Source organism: Strix aluco, chromosome 18 (genome assembly GCF_031877795.1).
Source record: "Strix aluco isolate bStrAlu1 chromosome 18, bStrAlu1.hap1, whole genome shotgun sequence".
Classification (NCBI taxonomy): Eukaryota; Metazoa; Chordata; class Aves; order Strigiformes; family Strigidae; genus Strix; species Strix aluco.
In genome coordinates, this window is record NC_133948.1 from 11,444,435 (window position 1) to 11,463,725 (window position 19,291).

The 19,291-nt window shown below is 39.0% G+C and overlaps 1 protein-coding gene across 2 annotated transcripts in view; it reads right to left on the bottom strand.

Moving 5' to 3' along the window:
• Positions 1–19,291, bottom strand: part of UPB1 (beta-ureidopropionase 1) — a 36,121-nt gene that overhangs the window by 3,665 nt on the left and 13,165 nt on the right. Inside the window, exons 2-9 of one of the 2 annotated variants that reach the window (XM_074844501.1) lie at positions 15,492–15,625; positions 13,063–13,234; positions 11,456–11,543; positions 10,660–10,754; positions 9,174–9,335; positions 5,006–5,175; positions 1,543–1,624; positions 663–705 (exon numbers count right to left, since the gene is read on the bottom strand). In XM_074844501.1, the coding sequence (XP_074700602.1) occupies positions 663–705; positions 1,543–1,624; positions 5,006–5,175; positions 9,174–9,335; positions 10,660–10,754; positions 11,456–11,543; positions 13,063–13,234; positions 15,492–15,505 (826 nt within the window). In that variant the 5' untranslated portion in view covers positions 15,506–15,625. Of the gene's footprint in view, positions 1–662; positions 706–1,542; positions 1,625–5,005; positions 5,176–9,173; positions 9,336–10,659; positions 10,755–11,455; positions 11,544–13,062; positions 13,235–13,907; positions 14,107–15,491; positions 15,626–19,291 lie in introns of those variants that run through there. The other variant, XM_074844499.1, reaches the window with a different exon arrangement.

Consider the following 19,291-nt stretch of genomic DNA (forward strand, 5'->3'; position numbering starts at 1 on the left):
CTGCACAACTCTTGAGTTGTGCCAAAAATCAGCCCCATCTGTTGTACTACTAAGCAATAGATACCACTGACCTTTTTCATGCAGCTGCTACAAATAATTAGCTCGAAAACTAGCTAAAAAAAGGCTGAGGCCCACTCCAGATGAAGCCAGCACAGGACAAATTTGTCACAGGTCAAATTAGAGTGTTTCAACATACAAATGAAGTGCATACAAGCAAATCTCACGCTCTTCTTTGAGAATTCTCTTCTTCAACTTCCAGCGAATCTGTGAAACGGGCCAAAATGGCTTGGCTGGGGATTCAGGCTAGGGCTATTACTGTTAATAATCTTAAAACCACAAATAAAATGTCATGCATGTACTGACAACACAGGCTAATTTGTGTGATTTCTGTCCTCCAGTCCTACAATGCTGCATTGACTCCAAACCTCTTAGTCCTCTGAAAGTACATAGAAACTTTAGGTATGAACTTCTGGTGACCACGTACCGAGGTATCATCAACTTTCATAGGAAGTGCTTCTTCTCTCCAGCTTACAAAACAGCACTCTTAAGTAAGCTAGCAACCATAGCTGTCATGGGGTAGACACTTGCAGGAGAGCTATTGTTTCTTCAGCCTTTCTAGTTAACAATTATTAGCAACTACCGAATGTGATTTCTGACCATACCTTTCCCACCATCTCCAGAAGTAAAGGCATTTTTGTAGTATTCCTGTGAAATAAAAGGAATCTGTAGGTGGCAGTATAAATCCATTTCATTCAAGAAATCCTTGCTAGTCTACCATACTAGTATGGAAGTTTATATAAATCTATTTTTTTCTGGCATACTATCAGCGCTGTCTAAAGGGAGTCATCAAAAGGGCCTAGTTCCAATGATGGACAGGCTAGAAAACAAGATCTTTTTGTATCACCGCCTGTTGTTCATATGCTTAGGGGAACATGCCTCATATCAGTTTCATGGGTCTAAAGAGGCAAAAGAAGAGACATTTAACCAAACACACCTTTGCAGATCACAAAAGGTGGCAAATGTATCCATGTAACAGCCAGAACAAGTCTGGATTTTTGCAGGGAACCTTGTAAAAGAACACAGATGTAGGACATTTGGACTAATCTGAAGGCAAGAACAACCTATTGTGTGCAGTATTAATTTTCATTATAGAATTTCAGTGTCCAGGAGGAGGTACTATTTGTACAACAGCAATCAGTTGTATACCATTGACTTGAGGATATTTCATTTTCAGTCACTTTGGCTGAAAGAATACTGATTTCACCATAGAAACTAGGAGAATTAGCAAAAGGGCGGGTGCCTATTACAAAGGCAGCAATTCAAGAACAGGAAGCAGCTGCAACCAAAAAGTAGGCTGCCAGCAACAAGGCAGCTCTCAATCTCTTTGTCACTGTCCATCTTCAAATTATAGCAAAACCACTAATACAGTAGTTTACAGGAGAGGAATCTATGCATTCTAGTGCTATTCAGTTAATTCCCTGGAATTAACTCATGCTACAATACCCAAATTATGAAATGAAGTAACAAAGTGATGATACGTACCGTTCCTACCCTGTTGATGGGACATGTAAAGCAGTGATTAGCAATGGCAGCATTTCTTGCTTCAATTGGCCATAGTGACTCGCTGCAGTACACAAAAGAGGAGGCAGGTATTCACTACTTGTCTACTTCAGAGATAAATTTAGATTATGACTGTCTCACACTGTACATTTTCTGTCAAAGAAGCCAAAGTTAGCTGCTAAGACTGATCTTGCTCTTACAATCCAAAATCTCCCCACAGATTCAGCCAAGCACTATAATTATTTTCTGCTCAAAGTAAATACGGCTTTGTCATGACAAAAAAAAGAAACAAAAAATTAACATATCTCAAGATTTTTCAAAGCAATTAAAATATAAAATGTTTTATTCTCCAAATTATGCAAAGGATTTACACATGTGCTTTCATATTCCATTAACTTTCAATATATCAAACATCATTCTGCAGCAAAGCTGTAAGAGATTCAAACAAGATGCCTCCTTTTTGTCCAGGAAGGGCTTTTGCAGCAGTGAGTGAAAAAAATTAGTTATGGGAATAATAAAAAAATGAAAGGAAAAGAAAAATCCATTTCCACCAAAATTTCCTATTTCTGTTACTTCAACCACAGTTTTCATAACATTCTCCAGTAAGTCATTTTCACACAGTGAGTTGATGAAAAAGAAAACGTGTTTAACAAAAGCATCCCAATAATTTCCCAATAATTATCTATTAAACCAGTCACTAAATTTACATAAAACCAAGAACTAAGAAATGAACAAAAAATTCCTTCTCTTTTACAAGCTTCTACCTCTTTTCCAAAGGGGATTTCAATTCTGACTGATGTTTAAAACTGAAACAGTCGTCTTTTTATTGAAGAGTTCAATACACAGGGATCAGACTACTTAACAGGAGGTCTGGAAGTACTCAGAGCACCAAAACAAAGGTGATACAATTTGGCCACTCCTGTGGCAGCATGTACCTGCCAGATTCTGAGTACCAAGACAAGGTTGCAAGCATCTGACTCATTAATCTCCCAGTCAGACTCAAGAATCTTAAGAGGTGGTCATTGGACTGATTGAAAGGACTTGGTTTATCACCTCTTTTCTCAATAGCTTTGAGTCTGACAGCCAGCCCTTCTAAGAAAAAGGGATTTTATTGAAAAGCTCTAGAAAATTACAATTTCACAGAAGAAGAGAGACAGGGAAAAAAGGCTATAGGTAAGAAGTGACCCCTGAGACAGTTTTTATACAGGCCTCAAGAGTCCTCTTCCTGCAACAAAAATTACAAGCTTAAAAACAACCAAGTGAAAGCCAATGATTAGGAAAGCCTGAAGCACTCAGAGTACCAATGAAGTCCTCTATGACAACAGAGTAATTTCTGTTTGCTCTCCTGTTAATGGGCTATAAGTAGACAAACATCACAAATATTATTCTAGTAGTGACATAAATGCCCCAAAAGCATTGTTTTCATTCAACTCTTTTCAAAGGACATTTTTCAACATTACTCAACCTAAACCATCTTTTATACCGAAATCTATTAAAGGCAGTTTGAATGACAGAATACTGCATCTAAGCTACAGTTCTACTCTCCCGTTTGTAAATACATGGTTCTTTGCATTTGAACTGGCTGCGGGTATGAAAATTTTATGCCTCCAATCTGTTTTTCACCATTTCTATCCTATTATGAATGCTCAATGTCCTCAGAAATTTCTAGCTGGTCAGCAACAAAAATTGGATGAATGTTCTTGGACCTTGTTACAGAGACAGAAAAACTCCAAATTTACATTAAACAGGTAAAAGGGGATTGGGTGAATCCTGAAGAAATGGAAAATGCTAAATATATTCCTTGTACATTTCTAACTTTTCTATCATCTTGTATACCCAGCAAGCAAGTCTATATCACCTGAACATTTCATACATTAAGGTTTACAAAAGTGACACTAGAAAAATCTGTTCCTCTAGGATTAAAGAGACAAAAATGAAAGTATTCTGCAGTTAGTCCACACACACAAGCCCAGCTGAAGGGAGAGCGAAGAGAAATGACAAAGAATTTTTAGTATTACAAGAGGACAGTATGCCTTCTTTTTTTGTTTGCTACTGGACATTTATATTACAATATCATCACTGTCAATGAAATATGCTCCTGTTAGCTTCCTAAAACTTATCTTTGGAGCTGGAAACTCAAAGACAGTTCAGCTAGCCCAAAATATGTTTTTTTTAACTCCGAAAGGAAATGGTTTTGTTCCAAAGAACTCTGCAAAGCCACTTCCCCCTTCCCGCCCTATACAAAGCTAACCGCTTATACTGAAAAGGGTTAAAATATTAACATTTATAATTAAGCATAAGCTACCATCACTTCCTCAGTCATATGTATGTAAACATCATGCAGTACTAAATTACTTTTCAGAACCTAATGTTATCAGGAAAAGAAAAGAAAAAAAAACAAAAAGGAAAAGCACAGTTGTTCTGTCATGTGTTAAGCTGATGTGCAGACACATTTTGGAATCCCACACCTCAATTTACAGATAGTTTAATTTGGAATTTGAATGTATTGAGTAGTAGGGCAAATAACAGAAAACAATGAGAATGAAAGGAAGGCATGGTGATTTTGTCAAGAGTGGTATAAAGAACCACTGAAACCATTTCTACAAGGTTTCTACCTAAAGAAAGCCCCCCACTAGCCCCAAAGAAATGCAGTTATTTTGTATTACATTATAGTATCCCAAGCAATACACAGCCTGTGTCAGACTATGCTCTGGAAGCATGTCACATTCAAAGGTTATTATATTGAAATGTGACTGATGCTGATAATGTAGAGGCAAAGAATATTCAAGATCTAATCCACAAATTAATCATTATGGGCTAGCTAAGAAGTGTATTTCTTAGCTCACTGAGCTGGTTTTCTTTTTTCTTTTAGGAAATCAAGTCAGTAGGGTGCAATTAATGTCAATCTACAGAAGATTAATCTCAAGGGAAATAGTTTACACTGGTTCAGTCTGGTTCAAGAGGCCTGATAATCACAAATTGCCAAGAATTTTAAAAAAAAAGTTTCTGAGAAAAGGGTTTCTCATCTTGGCTCTGAAAACTGCAATTTGATACTATACTTATTGGCTCCTAGGTGGTAAGCTGGCAAGCTAAGCCTGAATGAAATTACTACTGTCTATCATAAAGCAAAAATATTACAATGATAACCTAAATAAACTCTCAGTAGTTTTCAGAACACAGCTGGATGCTGGTTAACTCTGTCTCGGAGACAAAAGACCTGCAAATGTACAACTACAGTTCTGGAAGAGAATTAGTGACTGTGAGCAGACCAGTAGCTCAAAACTCCAGATGGTGAAGAATGCAGATTCCTTTGTGAAGGCAAAACAAGAAGGTGATACCTCAGGTTCCAAGACCTCAGTAAGGTGCCCCTGAGGCTCCAGCAAGGGGCTCAGAGATTCAGTTAACCCAGAAAGTGTGCAACAACCTAAATCGGTTTGTATTTTACCTGAGCTTTCCAATAGTGGCTGAAGGGTTAAAGATGATCTCTGCTCCATTCATACTAAACATGAGCCAGTTCAGAGGGTGATGGCGCCCATAGCAGATATTCACAGCAATTGTTCCAAACTGTGTCTGAAACACTGGGTGTCCTGTATTTCCTTCCATATAGTAAGTAGACTACAAACAAAAAAAACACAAATGCAGACGTCTTAAAAAGCGAAAAGAAATACCTCCAACATTGCTTTGACACATCCCAGTTCCTGATTGCCAGCTTCAAGTCATCAGACCACAAGCAACGACAACAGCTTTCATTTAGTACATAGCTGCACTGTGATGGGTATACAGCAAAAAGTGGCTCTCTTAGGCTGCTGAGATCAAATTCAAGCCCCTTTCTGTTTCCCTTCACACATACTATACCTAAGCACTGTCTGACTTTGACATAAACACTTCTATTAATACTAGAAACTTCTACAGAAGCTTAAGAGAGATCCACAAATTGCCCAACTTCAGGCAACTCTCTTAGTACTTTCACCACGTAAGAAAATTTTCCTAAGTCATTACGATCCTTTGATTCTGATAAAAGAGATGAACACAGTTTAAAGAACACAGAATTCCTTTACATTCACCTGTTATGTAATGACATGCAGTAATTTTATGAATGCTATAAGGAAATATCAGTATATAGCTAAGACTGGTTATTTAAATTTCGTATATGCCTATTGCTCTAAACAAACACAAGGCTTGAAACTACCACCAGGAAAAATCACAGGATAAATCTACAGAACACTCCTTAAAGAAACTGAAGCCAACTGTTGGCTTAAAAGATCCCATTTACCATATGCTGCGACCTTTCATCTTAACTTCTCAAACATTTCTAAACAACTAGAAAGGCACTGGTTCCTGTAAAAGGCACTAGTAAAGAGAACGATAGGGCATTGTTAACAGCTATCAGAGAGAGAAACATTCACGGAGATATTCTAAATGAAATGTACAGAAGTGGTTCTTCCCAGATACAAGAAAAAGGTATGTGTGGAGTCACTGACAGTTGCCTGCTTAGTGCTCAGTGGTAGTCAAAACCCCAAGAAAGTCTCAGACATCAATAGGAAGGGTATTGAAATGGAATAGAAAACATAATTTTGCTGGTTTATAAGAATTCTGTGTGCCCATTGCTTGAGTACTCTGGGCAATTCTAGTGTCTGCATCTCAATAAGGATATACTAGAGATGGAATAAGCAAAGACAATTGAAATGATGGAGGGGATGGGGCAGCTCCCTTGTGAGGAGCAACTGAAAGGGCTCTTCAATCTGCAGACAGGAGGCTGAGGGCGATATTATGAATGAGATTTACAAAATCACAAAGGCAGTGGATAAGAAATCCCCAAGCAGCAGCATCAGTGGGTATTGACTGAAATTGCACTCTTGTACCTCTTTGCAACCAAAGTAACTTTTTTCATGCAGCAGGCTGTGCACTTCTGAAATTTGCTTCTTTGTGAAAGCAGGTATTATCACCAGGTTCAGAAGGGATTTGACAAAGTCACTGATAAAAGAACCACAGATAAGAAAAGAAATAACAGGAACATGCCACCCAACATCCCTAATACAATGACTGTGGATACCGAGGGAGCACAGAAGTTGCAGAGTGGACAGTCTTATTCCTAGTCACCTTTTTGTGACTCTCTCAGAGACAGAAAAGCAAGGTACATAATCCATCAGCCTGACCCAATGGGGTGTGTCTCTTACCATATAAGAAAGGTGTGTTGTAAAACAATTCCCTTTTTATTGAATCCATCTATTGTAACAACCACTACTATTGGTCTTGAAGGAAGCAGAACCACATCAGGCCTAATGCAAGTACAGTTACAGCTGGGGAACAAACTAGGCCCTCACGTAAGTGTAGGAGAATGGAATGACAGATATAGGGAGATCATCTTCTGAAACCAAGGACCAGAGGTTCAGTATGCTCAGAAAAAGTGACATCTCATGTTCCTTATTTATTATCAGGTCTCATGAAACTGCACAGTGCCTTAGGCAGTGATTTTATCTCCTTTCATGTCTGTAGAGAGCACACCATGTGGTGGGCACTCACACAATCCTTTCTCAAAACAATTCTGGTGATTGAATATATTTCCATTTCTTCTTCTATTCTCAGTTTTCTTTTATTACAATAGGAGAAGAAAAACAAGAATGCTGTTGCTTCAGGGAATTCATCAGTTCTTATTTCTCTATTCCTCACCAGAGGTCACAATCATCTCCACAGCAACAAACTGTGATGTCTCAAGAAAGATTGATTTTTGTTTATTTATATGCCCTCCCACACATGGCTGAATGTTGCAGACCAATCTCTTTCCCCTTTCCATTTAGTTCTCACCAATTCAACAAGGACGATTTTAACAAGACTCCTTTCCCTATCTGCTCTACAGAGACAATCTACAAAAAATAATTTAAAATTCAATGCTTCCTTGGGGGTTAACTTTGTTGATAAAGAAAACAACATTAAAGTAATGGAGATAGCATAATCCTTCCCTGTAGTCTTGGTGGTTTCTAAAATTTCTCTATCAGAATTGTTCAGCTCAGAAGAAAGGACCTAATGCTCTGTTAACAAAACTAGCTAAAAAGAGAGTGCTGTTTTGGGTAAACAGTACTTGCTTCTATAATGAGGTAGATGCAACAAGAAATGTCAAATCAATGCAAGATATACATAGATTGTTTTGAGGTAATTCTGGCATTTAGGATTATAAGAACTAACTCCTTTTAGGAGTTATGCAAAACTCTTCATGAAACTATTTATACTTCACGTGGAAAAGTAAAAACATTTTCTTTTTTTAGATGCCTTTCATTACAGTTTCATAGCTGGAAACAAGAAGTTTCTTGGAATCTGTTGATGTTCCACAAAACACTGTTTGGAAAACTGAAAGACATCGTATTTTAGCACAAGCAACGGGAATTTATTTTTTGTTTGATTACACAAGACACAAATCAAGAATATGGAAAGTAACCAAAATTCATTTTTGTTAGTGCTTCTATTTTATATGGGTTTGTTAGTTACTGTTTTGATAGCTAAAAGACAGATATGATAAAATAATATTAAATATAAAAATAACTGTTAAAGATAGAAGTCAACACTGGTGACTGACAGGCCTGTGCCAGAAATCCATTGTGTAGAAACCTATTAATAGCCTCCTCTGAAGAAACACAAACCAGTCTGATCAGGTCTGGGAGCTCAGGTCAAAACTTCCAGAGGTCTTTGAACACAAAGTTTCAAGACACAAAAAAACTTTTTAAATTAATAAAAAAGCAGTTTGGATTCTGAAGCCTCAGTTTAGTGACTGGGACATTCAGATACGGAACAAAAGCAAGTGCAGGTGTATAGCAGCTCCCAGTGCTTAGAAGAAACGCCTCTGTTAATGACTCACTTTAGCTGACAAGGAGAGATTTAGTTAGGTAAGACAATGTATTTTTAGACTTTGGTTAATTTTTAATCCTGATCTTTCTGCTTGTCATAATTATATGGATGGATAAACACATTTCAGAACTACCAGTTTTCTTCTGGCGTTGCCTTTCCTACCAGTTCAGTTTCTGAACCTGATTCTGGCAGACAGCCTAAAAACTGCTGAGGGCTTCAGTGGAAGTAATGTGATTAGTAAACAGAAGATGCCATAAACCAACTATTCAGTCAGAAGTGTAATGAATTAAGAGATTCTGCTCAAAGAAACATAAGCAAAAGAACTGTCATTTCCAAGACAACCTCACAGAGAAACAGAGATCAAGACCATAAATAATGCTCACACCTGAACCGTGAAACAATTGCCATCCAAATTAAAATAAGTTCAACATGCACACATGTAAAATCTAAGCCAATCATGCATAACTAACATAACAAAGCTGTGACTTAAAGACCTTTGTTTTAAAGATCCTTGATACTTTTGTAGTTTCCCTTAGGCCAAGAGTACATGACAAAATTCAGTGTTATTTGTCATTTAAGAGTCATCACCCTCTGTTCTTGATAAATTAACTTACTATAATTTCACCTGAGAAAAACTGATTTGACACCTAATGAACAACATTTTCTAGAAAAACGTTACATTTCCTGCCAACATGACTCTGATACAACACATGCTGACACGAACAAGAATTGCAAGGTAAGACTAGCTTGATAGTCACAATACTGCATCTTACCTCATTGAAATCTCCAATCCTTGGAATGTGATTTTTCCTACTTTTGCCAAGGACAGCTCCAGAATTAGAAATGACCACTGCAGCATTCCACAGAGTTCCCCCGTGTACTTCATCTCGCTCCAGGATTGGAGATACCACGACCATATTGTATTTCCTTGCCAGCTATACAAATGAACACAATTTTTCTGTTATACACAAGCCTGCAGTAATTATTTTCACTTTTTGTTCATAAAGAAGGATTGAAAAAAAATTTTCATCTAGTACATTACTTGACTGTTATCAAGGGCTAATGCTTAACCCACACTGGCATGGCAACATCACTACAGTTCTTTCATCAAAGATGGATACATCATCACAGAAAGCTTTCCACCAGAATCCTTTGACTGGAAATGCAAAGTACCAACAGGAAAAAGCATCCTAACAGCAATGGTCAAACTATGAAGCCAACCTCTATCTACTCACAGATATAAGAGGAGATAGATCCCATCCCATTCTTCCATTCTGGTATATACCACATAAGTGGTATATACTAGAATGAAAGACACCACAGCTAGCTGAAAACAGTTATTTAAATAAAATTTAAAAAAAAAAAGTAAAATAGCATTACATGTTAACTATAAATGTTAAATAACATAGGTGTGAGTGAGAAGTACAGCAACTTCTGATTGCCAGTTTACTAGAACATTGTATTTTCCTTCAGATCACTTCTCTTTAACTTCTCCAAACTTCCACAGTATCATTAATTCCACAGTGAGCAGAAACATGTAATTGCCCTACACAGACCAAAGATATTATGCTGTCTACAAAAACTTAATAGGTCAGTGCATATCTGGGCAAATTTGACATCAAAACAGTCTTTTGTTGTTTCAATCACTTGTAAAAAAAATAACTGAAATTCCTTATTAAAAAAAAGTTGTAAACCAAAAATAAACTCTGCCACCCTTGAAATTAACAGTCTCTGGAAAAATAAGAGCCAGACAGTAACAAATTCCCTTGGGTCCATAAAAAGCCCCTACATTTTGTGTCATTTCACAGGGAGATGCAAAAGATTTGCATTGAAAGTGTTCCCTGTTCAGAAAAGGCTACCTATTCTTCTCACATCTTCATACAAGCTTTATTTAATGCTCAACCGTTCTAGGCAAGAAACACCTTTTAAATGGAAATTAAAAATATCTGTATGAAGAATCATTCCTTCCTTGCAAAATTCAGGAGCAGTTAAATGGGCAGTTTCATATGCCACCCATGGTAAAAGGTAGTCCAAAGTAGTTTAAAAAATAAATATTGAGCACAGTTGCTGTTGTCCATTTATACTTCATTCACTATCATAATATTTGCCAAGCAAGTTGAAAATTTATTTTTTATTATTTCAGTTTTCTCAGTGGTACAAGACCAGTACATAAAGAAGAAATCCATGTTAATCAATGGTAGTTATGGGCTGGGGTTGGAGGCTGCATGTGGGATTTTTTTTGCTTGGTTGGTTTTTTACCTCTTGACAGAATTTTGTTGTTGGCCCATCCTCTGCTGACTCAGCAAATTCAGTCCAAGGAAGCTTCTCCCTTGTACAAAAAGCAAAGGGCATGGCTGGAAAACACCAATGCAAGACCAAATTTACAAGAATGTTCACGTCACTCAAGAAATGCACACTGTTTGCATGAATACAGATAAAAAATTAATTACTTTAGAATGATTCAACCGTTTTTCTTGCAAAAGCTATTTAAAAATATTTTTAGCAAGGGCAAGGAGTTTTGGGCCCACACAGAGCAAAACAGAAGAGAAAGAATGCACTTAGTGAAGTCTTGCTGGAGGTGAAAATATAAAGTAGACCCCAGTCACTAGTGTACAGTTTCTGTGAATAAACATTTTTCAGAAATATTTCACAGACCTTCATTTTGGGTTTTGCCTCTATTAAGCCTCAAAGACTCCATTTTAACTAAAATTAGGTTTTTTAATTTTAATATCTGTCTAGAAAAAAAACAAAGTTTTAGGAGAAAAAAATGAGGAAAGGATCACAAAGGATGATACAAAGAAGGAGCACACCTGCAAATACCACTGTTGCAGCACACATCAGTCTTCATTATAACAGATTTCATGTACATCTTCCTTACAGTTCTGCTAACTAAGACACTCTGCTTTTTCCTTTAGAAAGCAAATCAGTAAAGTCCACTGTTACATCTTGGAAGATCTCTGCTGTTTACTTACAAGACATCTAGTGCAGGATACCTGTTAAAATAGAAGGAACTTGACCTCTTGACAACCTAGAAGGAAGCACAGAAAATACTCACTCCAAGCCTCCTGGAAACAAACTATGTTGACTCCACATATTGCAGCTACTTCCACAATCTCCTCAATTCGTCTGTGCAGTGCAGCCACCTGATTGTGAGAAGTGTTACACTATAAATAACTCACTTGTATATTAACAGCTTGGTTTTGCAAGCTTTGTTTACATTAAATTTATCTTGTTCTATACTTAGTCCCATTGGTTTCAGGGGGAATAACTCAAGAAGTTATAATCCCTGAACACTGATAATAGAAAGAGTTAGATATGGATTTTTAAAAGCATTTAGAGGCTGAAAATAGAGAAATCAATCCAATGGAATTCTAATACCATGGTTACAACATTTAAATACATGGCAACTCATTGCTGACTGATTTGCCAACAGCCAAAAATCTTAACAGAATCAGCAAAAATTATAATTTTGCTGCTCATTGTAAACAACCTACAGAATGATCTCAAGTAAACGTGGATTCAAAGTCAAGTACACCAAATCTTAAAACATGGGGTAAGGACAGCCTATTTCCTTGGTTAGCTCTGAATCCTGCTCACACATGTGCATCTTGGACACTCTCTAGAAGTTATTAACTGGAAACTATTTCCTAAATTCCTCTGTCCTAAGAGCGAAGTAGATTATTACCAAGAGAAAACATCAAAGCATTTATTAATTAGTCAAAAAACGTTATTTCAAAGTACTTTTTCTTGAGTATTCTACTTAATAAGCATAGGTGTAGCACTTTGCACTGATACTTTCAGGTGTCAATATAAAAAAAAAAATAAGGATGTAAGACAAGTCAACAGTGACCTACAAACTCAACAACTGTACACTGATTTACAGAAATAGTTAACTATTTATAATGTAAAATCATTAACATAACTGTTAGTCTTTCCAACAGATGCTACAAAGAATCCACAAACTTGATTCATTTACTGAATTAACTACCTGCATTTGTGACAGGTAATCTTTCCAAAACAATTATTTCAGAAATATTCTCTCCTGTCACTGTACAAAATTACTCTTCCAGGAGATTTTATAAATGTGGTATTTTCTTTCACTTTTTAAAAGCTACTTTGAGGAGGCTATTTCTATACATGTGTCACCTCAGTGCTTTTGTGCCCAAGATGTTAAGAGATGATGGCCACCTTGTAATAAGATTTCATTTACTGCTGTACAAAGAATAATGAACACAGCTTTGTTTACTCTAATGGATTTTCCTATAATGGATCATTTCTCAATTAAAACAAGAACTGCACCTGTGGTTTCCATGGGTCGCCATCTCTTTTGATTTTGGGTAAATGATTTTCTGTTTCATTTTGGAGGCAAAGGATTTTCATGTACAAAATCAGTGATTAAATATTTAGCTTTGGAAAAACGGCAAACAGGTTGGGCAATTCACTAGGTAAACACAAGAGATGTTTCTGAGAAACAATAAAACTGAATGTGTGATTCGAATTTCTTACAGTATGCTGTATTGAGAGAGTGATGGGTCCCATATTGCCAGGCAATCAGCAGACATTTCATGATGGAGTTTCTAACATCAACAACCAAACTGTGTTATTTCTCAGTCCAACAGAAGAGGAGTTACACACAAACGGCCCAGATCCCAGTTTGTGTACCTGGACTGCCACTGCTGTGTCTGTGGGAAGTGGAATTTTATTCTGTACCAGTCCCACTCGAACCATACGTGGCCTTCTCAATTGCTCTGGAGCAGCGTCAAATCCATAGCCTTGTAGATCAAAATCTCTTTCCTGAGCTGCTGAAAGAGCAGCAGCTGGCAAATTAAGTTTTCTGGATTGAACAGGAAACAAGGACATTTCAGGATGAGATGTTCTCCTTTTCTGCTCTGAATGCAATGGACCAAAAGGATCACAAATATTGTCTACCCCTACAGAGACAGCCAAGCTCTCATGCCCCAATACGCAACTATCAGACAAGGAAACAGTCCGACAGTAGCCAGGTCATGTGCAAATCCCGCTGCTCTTCTCCATGGCAGCAAACTCCCAGTGTCCTCCTCTATGATTGTGATTTCCAAACACTAATACCTCGCTACAGAAATCAAGGAGCACATATGTGCAAATTTTCATCTGCCAGCCCCGTATTTTTCCTCATTAGATCCCCACTTTTCCAGCTCCCTCACCCCAAAGCCACGACCTCCCTAGTCCCCCCGCCTCTAAACTATCCCCCTCAGGTCTTTCATTCCAGTCAGCCGCCTTCTCACACGACTTCTCCACCGAACTCGGATTACCTCCAAACTACCCCAGTTCCCTCACCACAGCCTAACCTCACCGCAGTACCACAAGCACCACAGGATCTACCCTTCTTTTTCCTTTCAGCCCAGCCCTGTACCCCCCACACCATCCTCTGACTCCTTCCCCCTCCCTCCCGGGCTGGGCATCCCCGCGGAGCCCGAGGGGGAGGAGGGGACCGGACGGGACGGGACGGGACCGCCCTGGCAGCGCACCTTGCCTCGCCCCCGTAGAGGATCCGCTTCACCTCGGCGAGGTCCTGGGCCGGGATGTGCTGCTCCAAGCACGACTCCAGCGACTCCAGGGCTCCCGCCATGGCGCGCAGACCCTCAGGCACGCGCAGACCCTCAGGCACGCGCAGACCCTCAGGCACGCGCAGACCCTCAGGCACGCGCAGACCCTCGCGCCCTTTACCCGTGGGCGGCTCCCGCCGGGCCCGCCCCTTTCTCCTCAGAGGGGTTTTGGCGGGCGCTGCTGACCGCCGGCGCTGCGAGGGCCTTCAAGGTTTTCCGCCGTGGCGACAGACGCCCGGACCCCTTTAGTTGTCGCAGGGCCGGTTGGGTTGTGTGCCCTGTGCGCTGGCGGCTAACCCTGAGATGCCCCGAAGGGTTAAAGAGGTTAAATGTGGCGGTTCCCGGCTACCTGCCACTTCTGGACCAACTCCTCACCCTTATCTAAAAGCGGAGAGCCTTTAGGAGCTTTTTATAACGATGCCCTTCACAAAAAGGCTTAGGAATGGGAGGTCAGCAAATGGCAGTGGTTTTCACGGATATGTGTGTGCCCTTTTTAGTTGCAGTAAGACTCTGAACAGGAGCCAGTAATAAAAAATAATCTTGTCTTTAACATGGATTTGAGGCCAAATATAATTGGACATTCAGCCCAAAACCAAAGTTAATGTCAGACAAAGGATTGAACAAATTAAGACCTTGATCTGGGACCAAAAAGTCTAAATAAAGGCTATTTCCTTCTGCAGGTACCAAGCGGACACCCTGTTTAAACCAGTTATTCCCACTGAACTATTGTCTCTGTCTTCTGCTTCAAAATGCAGCTGAAATTCACGGCATGGTAACCGGTGTTCTCATTCAGATGAAGCACTAAGTCCAGGGATGGCTACACTTGTCTAAATATATCATACCCAGTTTAAGCACTGCTTTATGTATCTTCTGGAGGGTGTAACAACATTCAGCACTTAGCATTCGCAGTTGTTGGGTATTTTGAGTTAAATATTAAGCCTTTTATGCTAAATAAAAAAAGAATGTCTGGAAGAGTGTGTCTAATATTTAGCTTTAAACAGAAAGTGTCCAGGGATAGTCTGGTTTCATCAAGGCATTTTGAGATATGTGATTCTTTTGCTCTAATCCACCCTTTTTAACCCAAAAACTTGCAGCGATACTCTGTATGCCAAGTGCACCAAGGCAGACATGCTGCTCTGCTGCTTTGTGAGGGGCAGGAACTCTTTGGAGTAACTCCTAAAGAGCGGGCTAACTCTTTTAGACCGCAATCGGGAAAATCCTTTAATCTTTGGGGGAATTTTCAAGATAACCTAAAAGCAGGGATGATAGTATGTTATAAAGCAAAAAATGATGAATCCAAAGGAGAATCAAAACCCCCATTATTTGAAAGGAAGGAACTTTTTAAAAGTCTGTATAGATAGTACAATGTGTAAGTGTTTGCCCTGTACTCATCAGTGTAGCATTTCCCTGTTCATGTCCAAGGGCCTAAAAACCTGTTCTTAGGAATTATTTTTCTTTCCCAAACATATTTCTGAAGGGCAATGATAAGCCGCAACTGATACTTACATGGTATTTTTCATCTGATGATCCTAATTTGCTTTAATGGCCAATTTTAAAGGTCCGTATCAGTAACATCTTGGTCTGTTCATGGCTGGCAGATCTTTAAACATTGCAGAACGGGAGATCAATGCGAAAAACAGCTGACAATACAGGAGGGAAATTAGGAGACCATGTAAGTTCATTTCTGTATCAGCATACCCAGGATGTCAACAGATAAAGCATTTCTGGAGGATTCGTAGAAACAAACAGAAGGGCCTGGGTTTCTCTGGGAACTGTGCAAGTTCTTTTCTGCCTGGACTGCAAATTAAAGGGAAAAACAGCAGGTCTATTTTGTATCCAGCTCCTGAAGAAGGTCACATAACTGAACTTTTCTCTTCAAGCTTCTATTCTTAGTGTGAACTTTCACTGACTTCTCTATTGGTGCCTTGTTTGTTTGTAATTTAGTAAATTGTACTACATGTAGGAAATGGACTTCATGGCAATAAAATTGAAGCCCCTGAAAAGAATACTCACAAACAGTTGAGACCTGAAAAAACAGTACATTTCCTGTGCACCATATCAACCATCCTGCAACAACGCAGTGAGGTCCAGAGTGTGTGAATAGGAAATGACAAGCCTAGAATTACTAATAATGATGAAAGGAGATCAGGCTATTCCATAGGGACTACGCGTATATAAAGGTATAACTCCAGCCAACACAATAAACCTTCAAAGCACAAAATGTTAATGTTGAGCAGGAAAGTAACCTAATAAAGGAAGATGCCTTCCATATCCCAGACAAAGCATATTAGAGAGCTTGGGTTTAAGTCTAAATGTTTCACCTCAGTCATTCCAATTATCTGCTAAGTATGATGCTTGAATCCAGATCCCAGTTCTGGTTTTGACTTCTTCAAACCTCTGTATTCAAACTTCTTCCCAGTTCTGCATTACCTGGACCAAGTAATTATTTTGGGAAATAGCTGAACTTTTTGATATGAACCCAGGCTGTAATAACTGGCTTGGAGGAAAATAAGTATTTTAGGGAACAAAAGTTCTTCAAAATGAGGGAAAATTCCTACAAAACAGTTCTGAAGCGTGTGTGCTTTTCATCTCTATTGCCCTCAGTCAGGGTGGTCCAGAAAGTCAGATATAGAAGTCAGGACCACACAGTGTAATCTGTACAGAAAGCAGTTCTTGTGTGCTTCTGTGTTGAAACCCTGTGTTGCACAGATACCATCTCAGAGCTAAAACTGGCATTTGATAATACTGGTCCACACACTCTGTGCTGCAAGACTGTTCCCAAGAGTTCCTGTAAAAGCCCACAATAGCACCCTGGCATTAGTCAGAAGCACCCTGGAGAATAAATTTAAGAGACTAATATCTAAAGTTCAGGCTAAAATTGGGAAAGACCCAAGAAAAGATTTAAACAAACAAACAAAGTCTTTCCACTGTAACCCAAGATAGGAGCAAAGGCTGAACAGCATCACGTATCAGAGCCAGTAGGCAGGACTGTAGGCAGCATTTCTGTCTTTCCTTCTTAAGTTAGTGGTATGTACATACACTCCCTCTGAAACACCCAGCTTCTTACAAACCCTGCTACTATCAGGCGAATCATGTTTCCAGATACTTTCTTCTCCTGTCGTTCCTTGAAATGGGTCACACAGAGTTCCCCAGAGCAGCTAAATAAATTCATAACTCATGTCCCTAATGCAATAACTGTTTCAGACCACCCACAGGGTCATGCTGCTTGTTATTAACACCTCTCAAGGGATTTAGGTGGACATGGACCCAGGTGTGTCCTGCAAGGCCACATGATATTGATGCTCTGTCTAAACTTGCTTTCTAGATGCTGCAACACCCTTTAAAATGACATTCTACACTGTCCTTTTCCAGTAGCCACAAAATAAAGGACTGAATTGTACTGCAAAAGAGATCACTGAAATAGGTCTTTACATTGCTTCACCTCAAATACTGATTCCCTGGCTTCATATGGAGATACGAAACAACTATCTTGGAACACACCTGATTCAAAACATTTCGAGTGTAATAGACAAGCAGTGAAGGGTAATTAGCATAATAAAAGTTGTAAGAGAGGAGACAGGTCTAAAATATAGAGGGAAGATACTTAATACACAGCTAAAAGAAGGACAGTTGGTAAACTTCCTTTCTGTCCTGCTTTCATTTATACATTGAGACATGAGCTTTAAGGGTGCTGGGATGTAGGAAAACCAACATTCTCTGTTTTAAAGTCATTCCTTTGTACCACGACCTCTTGCTAATAACTGGTGGGTTTTTGGGGGCTTTGGGGAGGGGTTTTTTGCCCTTACACTGGTTACAGACAAAGAGCTCTCTTCCTAGTTCTACTTATGAGTATTCTTATCAGTTTTAGAAATGGGTCTGTACGTAAACTTAAACCAAACAGGTTGAGGATTTTGATACAGATGGAAAATTCCAGTCTGCATTTAGATTCCCCGCCTTTCCCGTGGACTCTGCAAAAGCCACAGGTACAATCACCTATAGAGTAGGAGAGGCAAATTATAAACCTCATATAGATGGCTTTGTGTCATCTGCTTTTGGCTTCCTGCTGTTCTGAGGGCTGGGTGAGGGGAAGTGGCTGAAAACTGTGGAAGTTTATTATTGACAGTACATTTTGTCTGCTCTCAGGCATGCCTGGGACCAAAGCAGCCCCTAACTTAGCCCCAAGTTTGTGGAGTGAAATGTAAGTTTTCAGTCACCTTCCCCACCCTCCTCACCTCCCTCCCACAAGAAAAGCCCAGCTCACAGTTTTCAAAGAGTTAACGTACCTTTGGAAGAGTCCTTCTGTTGTTAGCACCTTTGGAAGAGTTCTTCTGTTGTTAGTGCTATTGTCTTTCTAGCTAGAAATATTCTCCGTGCTTGCTTTGACTAAATCACACCTGAAAACGTATCTTTAAACCAGAAGAGAGTCACAAATTGACCATTTTTGCCAATTAAAAACTTCATTTTTCCTTGGAATATGGCTATCTCTCTGGTGCACAGGAAGTGCATTAAAGAAGTAATAAACACTTATAAAACACATTTAATGACCTAACATTTAAGAGCAGCATTCTTGTTCATTACTGTAACTTTCTGCTAAATTACCACCAACAAGACTGCTCATGGGCTCAAAAGGTCAGTGTTATTTTTGCTGTTGAAATCATGGAGTCTGGGAAACAACTGTGTGTAAATTGCTGATAAACTGGAACAAAGACAGAAGAGAAAAACACTGAACATATAAGAATGCAAGTAAACCAGCAGGAAAGGAGGGGAGGGGAAGAATCTCACGGACAGTTTATTAAAAGAACAAAAGAATAAAATCTGGCGCATTTGTTTTCCATGGGTTCAGGAAGCCCGGTCTTTAAGCACCTACTATAAATAGAGTGTTCTAATCCTTCATCAAAGCAGGTAGTAGTCTATACCAAAATGAATGAATTTTAGGTGCAATCTGGGAAGAGGAAGATGTCCCTCCCCTTGTAGTAGGAGAAAGATCTTTTGTTTCAGTCCTTGCAGAAATTAGATATTTTGAAGTGTAAGATCTGGATAGATGAGGCAAACTCTGGAACATGATGTTTCTATACTGCCAGATTCATGTCAAGAATATTGTTAGAGAATGGAATTAGCAAATATTTGATTTGGGATTGAATAATCTGATTTTGAGAAAGATGGTCTTGAATTTATCACATGGCTAACCTGAAAATCCTCAAGGAGTTCCCCTTGGAGTGGAAGCTCTGTGAATTCTATAAACTTTGAAAAAGCATTTGATAGGGTTGATAGGGATATCTTATAGAAAGTAATGGGAATTTATCTGA